Source organism: Patiria miniata, unplaced genomic scaffold (assembly GCF_015706575.1).
Source record: "Patiria miniata isolate m_02_andy unplaced genomic scaffold, ASM1570657v1 HiC_scaffold_1, whole genome shotgun sequence".
Lineage (NCBI taxonomy): Eukaryota > Metazoa > Echinodermata > Asteroidea > Valvatida > Asterinidae > Patiria > Patiria miniata.
Window position 1 is genome coordinate 26337598 of NW_024037047.1, and position 12059 is coordinate 26349656.

Consider the following 12059-nt stretch of genomic DNA (forward strand, 5'->3'; position numbering starts at 1 on the left):
TTTAAAGTTTTCAGTTTGGAGTAATTGAATCAGCTACATGTATTCTGAGCAAGAATCATTATTGTAGGCTAGAATATTTTTTTTCGGGGAAGAAAAAGTGGGGAGGGGGGGGGGGACACCAAAAAAATGCCCCCGCCTCAAAATGTGTGTGTGTGTGTGTGTGTGGGGGGGGGGGGGGGGGGGGGGGGTTCCCCTGTCCCCCGTCGATTTACGCACATGATAATTATGTACCGTGGCAACTGTCTGTAAATGTTGCCGTTGGTCTGTTAAATTGGCTTTTTGTGAGGCAGTCGAATTTGGAAAACGTAGTGAAAAGGTTACTGTAGACAGGCGAAGGCTGGTTTAAATCATAATGCAATAAAACGTGAAGGTGTCATTTGAAATGAAAATGTTGAGTGTTACCATAAAACTACAAACGGTCTGAATCATGGAGGAAGGTCATAATTAAGTTTCAGTATTGGACTCTTCAACAAACGTAAACTTTAACTTCTAACAATTTGCGAGACCGTCTGCGAGGAAAAAGTTGGTAACTTTTATTGAAGTTGGTACAACCATCTATATAAGAGCAAGTTTTACTCGGCCTCCGAGAAATGTTTGCTCCTGAAAGGATCCGAGACCGCGGCTTCACGTCCGTGAAAAAATGTGGGTGTCTTCCGCCAGGTCGGACACTTTTTCGTCGATTTTTTTGTGACTGCGTTTAAGATCGCGAGTTTGAAGCAATGCATCGATCCTTCGTTGACCCCAAACAGGCCCCCGAAATTATAACACGACACTGAATTATACGTGGCGGGCAGCGAACTCACAACGCTCAGCCTTGGTGGTGGAAGCGCAAGCATGGAGCTGTAAACACATTATGGAAGCAACAGCACTCTATCACGCGACGTCACATGCTTGCGCTTCAAATAACGAGCACCGTAGACCCAACCTCGTTTCCAGGGTGTGGAGCAGTCTGCAGTACGCGTTGCCATCGACAGTTTTGCATAGTTTTGCATAGCCCGGAAATACTACGCAGTGTAGACTTTCGATTGGTCAGACCGCGCAAGGCATACTTAATGTGTAGTCCTTCTGAGTATTCGTTGCACTCGGCGCAGGGGCGGCAAGCGAAGCACATGAAAGAATAGGGGCACTTGGTGGCCACGCACCATGGACAAAAAATATTTTACCAAGGTCACCCCATACCACAATTTGGTGAACGCTTTTGCAGAACGGCCGAGTAGAACACGTAAACGGAACCCCTACGTCGAAGCCGCTGACCTCGCACAGTCTAGACACGCAGAAAAGCCAGGACAGGGGGCGGCCAGGCAGTCAACGTGAAAGCACACACGACGGCAAATTCCTGCGCAAAATGCAGTCACGAAAAATAGACGAAAAGGATCGCCGGTCCGTACGGGAAAATCAGGACGACCCAAAGCGTCCGACCCGGCGGAAGACACCCTCCGCATTTTTCCATGGATGTGGAGCGATTTTGGCGCCGCGGGAGCCCGCGGTCTCGGATCCTTTCATGAGCAAACATCGTCTGGGAGGCCGAGTTAAACTCTCTCTTATATATATAGATGAGAAGACAATATAAAATTAGAAGGAAAAAAAGCGAATTTGAACGTAATGAAATTCGGACTTTATTTCCCTTTAAAAAAAATCCTCCAAAGCCTCAGGTTAGAAAAGGAAAACAATTCGAGTGCAAAACTGAGAATCCTACCGTCTATCGACTGAGCTGTTGCACTGCTCGCTAAAACATGGGGAAACAAATAATTATTTACCTGCGTGCGTAAAAAAGTATCGTAGAGGGCGCTAAACAACGGCTGCCGTAACGATAGCCACTTCGAATAAAAAATGGCTTCAGTTTGTTGTGCCCGCTTCACATCAACGCACCATGACTTCACTGCGATGACTGCACGGTGCAAGCTAGCCCCATAAATGTGGCCTATTTACTGGACTGCCTCCGTAAACATAGGCCACACATCCACATGTACAAAAATGTGTCGCTTTTTGCCAAATTTTGATTTTCGCATTTAGGCTTAGTTTGTAGGGTTTTTTTTGCTTTAGAAGCATACTCACCCTCTTTATAGGCTAATCAGAAAGTGCTGCCTTTTTCAGATGTATATTTTTCGTGAAATTTCCAGATTCATTTTTACACGTTTGCGTATCAAAATTTCAACATGAAATTTCACAAAAATTAGACATCTGAAAAAGGCAGCACTTTCTGACTAGCCTATAAAGAGGGTGAGTATGCTTCTAAAGCAAAAAAATCCTACAAACTAAGCCTAAATGTGAAAATCAAAATTTGGCAAAGTGCGACACGTTTTTGTACATGTGGATGTGTGGCCTATGTTTACGGAGGCAGTCCAGTAAATTAGGCCACATTTATGGGGCTAGGTGCAAGCATGCCGGGAAAGCATATATCCTCGAGTCACCATAAATTGACGCAGGTAGCGCTTGCATTTGCAACGCGCGCACGTTGTCCAACGCAAATTGAATGGAGACAGAGTGCGTCAAAACATATCCTCGTCATTTTAGGTGGACTGACGATAACTATAAAACATTGTTAAGTGGAGTTTTGTGCACCTGTAAATGACAATCTCCTCAGTATGGTTACAAACAGAAAGGCCAATTGACAATGATTGAAGTCATGGAAGTTACATGGTTACATCATTTTTGTACATGTTCATGATTGATGCTGTAGTAGCCCCACTAGTGTGGCCGTCGGTATGCTGCGCTGAACCCAAGGCGCAGCATACCGTAACCATACCGACGGCGAATACAGGTCAACTCGTACGCGAACCAACTCGTACGCGACCAACTCGTACGCGGGTCAATTGGTACGCGAACCGACTCGTAAGCGGACCGACTCGTACGCGGACCGACTCGTACGCGGACCGACTCGTACGCGGACCAACTCGTACGCGTGAGTTTAGACGATTGGTTTAGCTCACATGTGGACAGATGAAATTAGGTTCGGTACGGTCCTTGCTCTATGGTACGGTAGGTCGGCATGATTTTACCATTTCTGTTGTTGGTGTTTTTGATGAACAGATCAGATAATTTAATCCTTTAAAACAGTTGATAATTAGACACAAATTAAAGGGGTTTCCTTTTTGAATTTTATGATTTTTTTTTTCTTTCTGTTCGTTGATCTTTGCCATATCCCAATATGAATTTTTTCACTCGCACGCCGGCCTGGTTAAGGAATAGTTTGCCTAGCCCCGGCCGCCGCTGTTTTGACAAGCATATGGTTAGCGGGCTATACCGCTAATTTCGAACCCTGATGTGTTATGTGTTATACCTCCATGGTTATACCAAGCATTTCAGTTGTAAATAGAAATTGCTAGGCCTACGGATGTCCCCGCGTGTCTGCTTTTTAATTGATCAATGGTTGTGAACCACAATGAAAGTTGAGTGACAGGCAGTTGACAAGTCTGATGATCTCTTTTGATCTTCTAAACCCGCCGGTTCTTTTAGGACACCGAACTGCGAGAACAGATCCATGGTAGTCCAGAGCGTTGCAATTGGGTCAGTTTGACAATGGTGACAATTAATTGACTGACAGGTACATTGATTAAAAAAACACGAAAAATGCAACTGGTACATCGTTGCATTAATATATGGAATTAAATTTGACGTGACAAGGCTACAGGTATGCACAAAACGATACAACACTCGTCTAACTACAAAAATCAGTTACTTTATTATCATTATTATGCCAACCCAATCCTCGAAACCACTCCTAAAACGGCCCGCGTACGAGTTGGTTCGCGTACGAGTTGGCTCGCGTACGAGTTGGCTCGCGTACGAGTTGGCACGCGTACGAGTTGGTTCGCGTACGAGTTGTGTCGCATACGAGTTGACCAATCCGCGTACGAGTTGACTCGCGTACGAGTTGGTTCGCGTACGAGTTGACCTGTTTCCCCGACGGCCACACTAGTGGGGCTAATGCTGTAGCAGAAAATTCTCAATTTTTTACTGACCTCCAAACTCTCCCGTCACGAAATGTAAGGCCTCAATATTTCACAAGTTTTATCTTGATGTGGATTGGCAACTCTAGGGGGCGTTGAAATCCCTTCAATGTCAAACAAAAATGTGAAACTTACCAGATGTTCGTACACAACTTCACAAGTTTGTCACTCGCACTGTCGTCGCAGTCGCACTCGACTCGGCCGTCTCTAGCTAGCTAGCTTACATCTCGTTTGCCGTCGACTCATGAGGGCGCTTAAATTCTCTTCATGCATTTGACGGATCCTCTGGGGTGCGGCGTGCAACCCTGCATGCCATATCCATATAGACACAGCGCTATAATGCGCATAATACTGTACTGCCATAGACACAGCGCTATAATGCGCATAATACTGTACTTCGAAATTCTTTTAAAAATACGTAGAACTCTCACGGGTATTAAGTTGCACAGACAAATGATGTTCCACATGTCATCTGTCATTTTCTTTTCTTTGGTGGGTTGACCGTTGACTTTTTGAGATATTCTCACCCAAAGAAGACGACCCCTATTTTCCCCAAAGCAGAAAATTTAGTAGCCATAAAAGATCCCTTGATCCACAACATGGCAAAATAGCGCCACTTTCGAGCCCAATACCATCCAAAATGCTCAGAATTGGAAGCCCAAAGTCCGGGCCAGAGGTTCATTACCATGTCTCCAACATTATGGCTCTAAAAATCGTTTTTGAGGGTCACGATAACTCATTTTATTCATGAGGTCGGCGGACGGATTTTTGGCTTATTCACATCGTACGGCAGGCGTGCACCCTTCTCGATCAGTGATTTGACCAACTACCGGCAGGACGTGCTCCCTTGTTCTCGCTCGATCGACGGCGCCCGGACACTATTTGGCACCGGACACTATTTGGCATGTATTACATGCCAAATAGTGTCTGGCGCCTACTGCGCATGCTCAGCGGACACTATTTGGCACCGGACGGTTTTTGGCACGACACCTGTCACCCCCTCCCACCCCAATTGGCAGTCCGATAAAGTCGCAGAGGGTACTTGAACTGGAAAAACAATCCTGGCTTCCTTCCAGCACGGAGTGGCGTGTCAACCTTTTTTTTTTCTCCCACACTCGCCTCCCCCATTCAACTTACTGGATTGGTGACGGCCATGACTGGCAACAGAGCGTCCGAATATCTATACTGTATAGTTAACAAGATAATAAGGTACTCGAAATCATGGCTCAAGAATTACAGAATTTTTTCTAGAGCTTTTAATGGATTGACTGAAAACTATTTAATTGGGAAAACCCCCACAACAAGACCTCTTTGCACATCTACCCCGGCTACCCGTAACCCCCTCCCCACCCCTGCACACACAGAGAGTTGTTATACAATTAATGTCTACTGTGATTTATACATGTACACATAGTGTTGTCCATGTGGTCTGTGTTACCCCAAAAGTTGGAAATGGGATCAGAGCCTAAATTGAGGTTATCATTCATTGCCCCGAGGTAGTACAAAACACGGTGACAACACTTTTGTTTGCTGCAACATAGGTGGTTTTATTGTTGAAAGCGTTATACACTCGTTCAGAAGAAACAATGATAATTTTAAATGTTATTTTGTACATGTAACAACAGGATTCTGACAGCCACATTCAACATTCTAGAGTCGGTTGCTTCGGTCTTCTGACTTGATAAAGGTTCTGCCTTGACACAAGCATGGTCACCCACACTTAGCATATGGGGTTTATGGGATACCACTATTTGTTGGACCCTTTTCTCTTGTTCTTTGTCCCCTTAAAAAATATCAATACTGTACACAAAGTGTTAGGGCCACCGGCGGCGGAACCGGAGGGGGGGGGGGGGGGGGCAGGGGGGCCACTGCCCCCCCCCCCCCCCCCACACTTGTTCCACTAGGGGGGGGGGGCATGCCCCCCCCCACTTTTATCGGGTCACAAAAAAAAAATACAACCATACATAGTACTTAGTAGTCTGGTTGTGTACGCTCGGCCAAACATAAACAAAAGAAAATCTTGTCTACTACTCTCACTGCATGGAGTTGTCAGTCATCCACTGCTTGCAACTGTAGCGTACAGGAACCTCGTCCCTAAATGGTACTGCTAAGCCCATTGGGCAGAGGGCTGAGTGCAATGTACATGTAGGCCTAAGTACTCCCTGTTTTAGTTTTAGATTGGTTGAATTACGCTGACTTCAAACTTGAATTAAATGAATAGCTACATGTATATGAAATGTTCATGCAATTTGTTCTCGCACTTAACACTAAATCTAAACTTTTGATAAGACATTTAGGAACTGTTAAAAATGGTTAAACATCAGAGGGTATCGATCTTGGAACAATTGAAACATTAAATACATGTTCTAAATTTGAAAACAGAAGAAACTTTACAAGAGCAGGAGTATGTATTTGAAACAAAACAAAATTTCTTCTTATAATTCTAAAGACTTATGTTCAAAAAAATCAGGGGAAAGTGACTAGGGGAAAGTGACCAGGCATCGCCTCAGATTGCACCACAGAGCATCTGGAATCCACAAACACAGCCTGGGGTCCCAAATAAATCTTAAAATGAACTTCATCCACCTTTCCAGGACAAAATATGGGCTTTCCAAGACCACTTTCCAGAGCGTTTTGACATCTTTTGAGCCTTGGTCAAGAGGAAATTTGAGAACTCCCTTTCAACCTCCCAGTTTGAGCTACATGAACACTAAATCTATTTGATCTATGAGCACCACAAATCTACATGTATGATCCGCTGATCTATAAGCACCACATAAGCATCACAATGGTACATTGAAACAATAAGATTGAAACAACAATACTTAAAGATCACACACTGTACATTTACAATATAAAACTGAAATACATACTGTACAAACTGAAAGCCTACCACACATAATTTACAAATAATTATTTACATGTATACTATTTACTCGTGGAATGTTGAAGTTCCCATGCCTTATGTACCTTTTTAAGGATCTTTCCATGACTCCATGTACAATAAAAAAATTTGATGACTTTCGTGATAGCTTTTAATTTCAGGATTTCCTCATGACTGTGGATATGTACATATGATTTTCAACTTTGGTTATGTACCCTCAACAGCTAGAGCATGCAGGGACATTTTTCCCACAGACCGTCATCCCTAGAAGGTTCATCTCTGATCAAAGTGCACAGGCTACAGTTTGCCATTCAGTACAGCATGTTATCCTTTACAAACCTCTTTTCTGTTGTTATATGTCTCAAAGGTCTGAATGCTTGGAAAGTTCCATCGGGGAACATCACCCGTTCCAATTTGGAACATGTGTTGGGAACAGGGACATGCATTGTTCCCACTGGGAACAGGCAGTTGATACTGAGTGGGATCCGAATGTTGGTCTATGAGCGTGCACAGTTACTTGGGAACGGCCTGTCCCAGTTCGAAACATGCTGGGAACACAACGCGTTCCCAATTGGAATACACAGTGTTCCTCAAGGAACATTTTAACTTTTGAGACACTCCTAACTCACCACTGAAATATTTGAATCTTTAAAACGTGTAACTTGCTGTGATTTATACACATGGAACTTAGGCAAACTGGTATGCCCAACTTAGTTGCACATGTATGTATAACTCCACCCAACTCACGCAGGTAAGGAGGTGGGTTGAGTTGACATGTATGTGTTCAGGGATCTCGGGAAAGGTTTTGCAAGAGGTACACAAACATAACGCCTTCCCCATTGCTGACCTTGATTACACATCTTTGGTCAGAAGAGCTTTCTACACAGGCTTTCTCTCTGGAGTGAATCTTTTCATGTCTTTGTAGCAAACTTTGTTTAGGGAAGGCTCTACCATAGGGCGCACAAACATCAGTATGCTATGCACCCGGCTACGTCGTATGAGTGTGTACATGTAGACGTAGATCTCTTCGCTGAGAAAAGGTCTTACCACAAGTCGCACAATTAAATGGTTTCTCACCGATGTGCACCCTGTTATAATGTGCACGTAGATTACTTTGTTGACAATAGCCTTTACCGCAGGTCCCACAATTGAATAGTTTCTCACCAGTGTGCATCATGTTGTGTTGTTGAAGATTACTTTGTGTGTTGAAGGCTTTACCACAGGTCACACAAACAAATGGTTTCTCGGCAGTGTGAATCCTGTCATGTCTTCGAAGATTTCCTAGTTCAGTAAAGGCTTTACCACAGGTTGCACAAGCGAATGGTTTCTTACCGGTGTGAATTCGGTCATGAATGCGCAGGTAACTTTGGTTCGAAAAGGCTTTGCCACAGGTTGTACAAACAAATTGTTTCTCACCTGTGTGCACTCTGTTATGTCTGTTTAGAGTGCTTTGTCGAATAAAAGCTTTACCACAAGTCTCACAAACGAATGGTTTCTCACCAGTGTGAATCTTCATGTGTTGCTGTAGACTTGCTTGCCAAGTAAAGGCTTTATCGCAGGTCAAACAAACAAGTGGTTTCTCACCAGTGTGCATCCTGCCATGTCGGCGTAGTAAAGTCTGCTGAGCATAGGCCTTTCCACAAGTTTCACAAATGAATGGTTTCTTATCCATGTCCTTTATTTAATGGCCATGTAGATTACTCTGTGAAGGGAAGGCTTTACCACAGGTCTCACAAGCAAATGGTTTCTTACCAGCGTGAATCCTGTCATGTCGTTGAAGAAAACCTAGTGTCGTAAAGGCTTTACCACAGGTCCCACAAGCAAATAGTTTCTTATCGGTGTGCACCCCGTCATGCTTTTAAGACTATTAGTGACATAAAGGCTTTAACACAATTTGGAAGGCCAACCTGTCTGCCAAACTAGGTCGTACATATGACTCCACCCAACTCACACAAATTAGCTGCATTGAGTTTCTTGGTATGTTCAGAGATCTTCTTTACGCAAAGGGTTTGCAAGAGGTACTGAAAACAAAACTTCACTATTGTTGACCTCAATTACACATCCTTGGTTAGAAGAGCTTTTAACACTGGCTTTCTCTCTGGAGTGAATCTTTTCATGTCTTCGTAAGGAACTTTGTTTGGGAAAGGCTTTACCGCATGGCTCACAAACAAACGGTTTCTCACCAGTGTGGACCCTGCTATGTGTGTGTAGATCTCTTCGCTGATAAAAGGCCTTACCACAGGTCGCACAAATAAACGGTTTCTCACCAGTGTGCCCCCTGTCATGTACACGGAGATCACCGCGATGAGAAAAGCCTTTACCACAGGTCGCACAAATGAATGGTTTCTCGCCAGTGTGAACCCTGCTATGTGTGTGTAGTTCACTTCGCTGAGAAAACGCCTTGCCGCAGGTTGCACATACAAATGGTTTCTCGCCAGTGTGCACCCTGATATGTGCGTCAAGATGACATCGCTGAGAAAAGGCTTTACTACAGGTCTCACAAACGAATGGTTTTGTTCCTGTATGGATCCTGTCATGAACGCGTAGATAACTTCGCCTCGAAAAGGCTTTACCGCAGGTCTCACAAACGAAAGGTTTCTCGCCAGTGTGCACCTTTTTATGCTTGTTCAGATTACTTTGCAGGGAAAAAGCTCTACCACAAGTCTCGCAAACACATGGTTTCTCGCCAATGTGCACCCTGTCGTGTTTGCGTAGATTACTTCTGGCAGTAAAGGCTTTACCACACGTCCCACAAACAAAGGGTTTCTCACCAGTGTGAACCCTCCTATGTCTGCTGAGATCACTTTGCCATGTAAAGGCTTTACCACAGGTAACACAAATGAACGGTTCCTTGTTGACTCTCTGGTGACAATTCAGCCCGGGTTCCTTTGTGTCCATTTTTCTGAAGTGCATCACATTTTGCTATCATCCGTCTTTACAAAATGACGGCCTCGTCATCACCAGGGCTGGATGCCACCCTCCTGCAGTCTCTCCCCAACTGATTCAAAATCGTCAGATTGCAGACAGGCCTCCGTTGTGAGCACATGTGGTTTCATCTGTGGCCTGTGTTAAAGATAAATTTGGAAAACTGAATGAATGACTAAACATGTTCATGTACTCTCCTCGCTCTTCAACAAAATTGCAAATTCAACCTTTTTGTGAGAAAGATTTGCAATGATATAAGTGTTCAACTCAGGCCCGTCATTAGCCCTGAGCGTCAGGAGGGGGGAGGGGGCATAGTACCAACTAGGGGGGACCCACTACCATAAAAATTAAAAAAAACATATGTATGGCTTTTTGCCGTTGGGGCCAATTGCTCGCCACAAGGGGGGCACGGCCCCACCAGGTCCCCCCCCCCCCTCCCTTGGCGACGGGCCTGGTTCAACTACATGTACTCTTGAAATAATAACTTTCGGAAATGCCAAGAAAAAAATACAAAGGTTTGGGGGACGTTTTCGAAAGATTTCTTACCGACTTGAAGGTCAGCTTTACCATTACCAGTATTGCGGTTTCGGCATCGATGACAGGGATTTTTTTCACCGACATGAAGTTTAGAATTTCCTCTTCCATTTCAATTTAACATTTCAATCATACTGAGCATATTTTCTGAGAAACAACACGTTCACAAGGCCATGTTCATGAAATTCACTGGGAATGAATTCCGCACTATTACATCAGTTATCTGCCAGTTAAACACATCAATGTTCACCTCACCTTGTGATTTCATCCACGACAAATCCATAAAGCTCTTGAAATGTGCAGACATTTTTCGAAAAAATTAGTTTTTAGAGCAGACGTTGGGGGTCCTACCAAAATGCGTCAACTGGCGTCAACTATCAACGGTAATCAATATGCAGCATAAACAAATTATGTATTGGAACATCAAAACACGTTTTATATTGAAAAAATAGGGACAAAAAACACCTTCAGCATACAAATTAAAGTTATTTAAAAAGCTGTGCACCATGGTGACGATGGCTGGGGGGGGGGGGGGGGTGTGTGCGGCCAGGCGCGGCACCGTCACCGGCCGTGCACCGTGGCGATGCATGGGCTGTGCTGTGCAAGAATGTCACAGACTGGAGTCCGTTACAAAAATGGTTTTTAACAAATTTCCATATAATAATGGGGAGCACGTACTGGGTACTCAAAATATTGGAGGAATTATCGCTAGTTCCATTGGCATTATAAATACATCACTAGACTGACATGCTAGAGTAGACAGCTCAATGAAAATCAGTCATGTCAGTAAATGTAAAATCAATACTGAGCTGAGAAACATTTCGAATTTTGCATATATGGGAGGGAGGTGCCGAGTTGGTCAGGTGCCGAGTCGGCTAGGTGCCGAGTTGGTTTTTGTACAGGTGCCGAGTTGGTGAGTGCCGAGTTGGCAAGGTGCCGAAGGTAGCGTTCTTATTCCTCCATGGTCATGATGGTCCAACTAACTACGGAAGTATTGTCAATGACAATGTTACAATTTCAAAGTTACTGGCTTACTTGCTTACCTACTGGCATTTCAACATGTCAAAGACGAAGTAATAGGGCTTCAATGATACTCACGAATATTTTTTGGGTTGAAAATCCGTGAAAGTCAACCACTAGTATTGCACAGACATCATACCTGCATACAGCGTTCATTCATAAACGTTATATGGCATTGTATGGTTGTGATTAGCCCGACTGCCAGGGTGACCGTAATGTCATAGCCAAATTCTGCTAAATGCACATCAAATATCTGTCAGATTTATCAAAAAATCTGCTATAAACACTTAAAATCACATGCAGATTGGTAGTATTGCCTTAATATAAGATTCAAATGACATAATAAACAATCTAGTCACATAAAGATGCTGTGAAATTAGTAAAGTTTGGGCAAAATGCAGATCCGGCCACGAGGATCAAGTCTGTTTCCCAGTGAACCTCAACACCTAGACCAGCCAACCTGTCCCATTATGCAAGGGTTTGTTTGAAAGGATTGAGGATTTTTTTAACAAATCTAAACTTTTTGTTAAAATTTGCTATTTTTCTGTCAAATAACCATATTTGTAGAATTCTGCCGGAAATCTGCCAAAAATCCATTCTTAAATTAATGTGGCCTGACGTTGCGAACTTAGCAAGTTCTTCTTCAGAGGCTAAAACAGAAATGACAGAGGTACATACATTAACATGGGGTGCACACAAACATGTAGGGCTGAAAGAAGAAACACAAAAGGAGGATTAGGTGTGAA

The 12059-nt window shown here is 43.8% G+C and overlaps 1 protein-coding gene across 3 annotated transcripts; it reads right to left on the bottom strand.

Annotated features, from left to right (window-relative positions):
* Nucleotides 1–8503: 8503 nt before the first annotated feature.
* Nucleotides 8504–11531, bottom strand: LOC119726894 (gastrula zinc finger protein XlCGF7.1-like). Of its 3 annotated transcripts, none has more exons than XM_038198760.1 (2): nucleotides 11453–11531; nucleotides 8504–9897 (listed from the first exon to the last, which is right to left on the bottom strand). In XM_038198760.1, the coding sequence occupies exon 2, from the start codon at nucleotides 9745–9747 to the stop codon at nucleotides 8818–8820; it is 930 nt and encodes a 309-aa protein (XP_038054688.1). In that variant the 5' UTR covers nucleotides 9748–9897; nucleotides 11453–11531; the 3' UTR covers nucleotides 8504–8817. The 3 variants fall into 3 exon arrangements, with proteins under 3 accessions (XP_038054688.1, XP_038054683.1, XP_038054675.1); XM_038198755.1 differs by having other exon boundaries at nucleotides 11392–11491; XM_038198747.1 differs by having other exon boundaries at nucleotides 11337–11491.
* Between the last annotated feature and the right edge of the window lie 528 nt (nucleotides 11532–12059).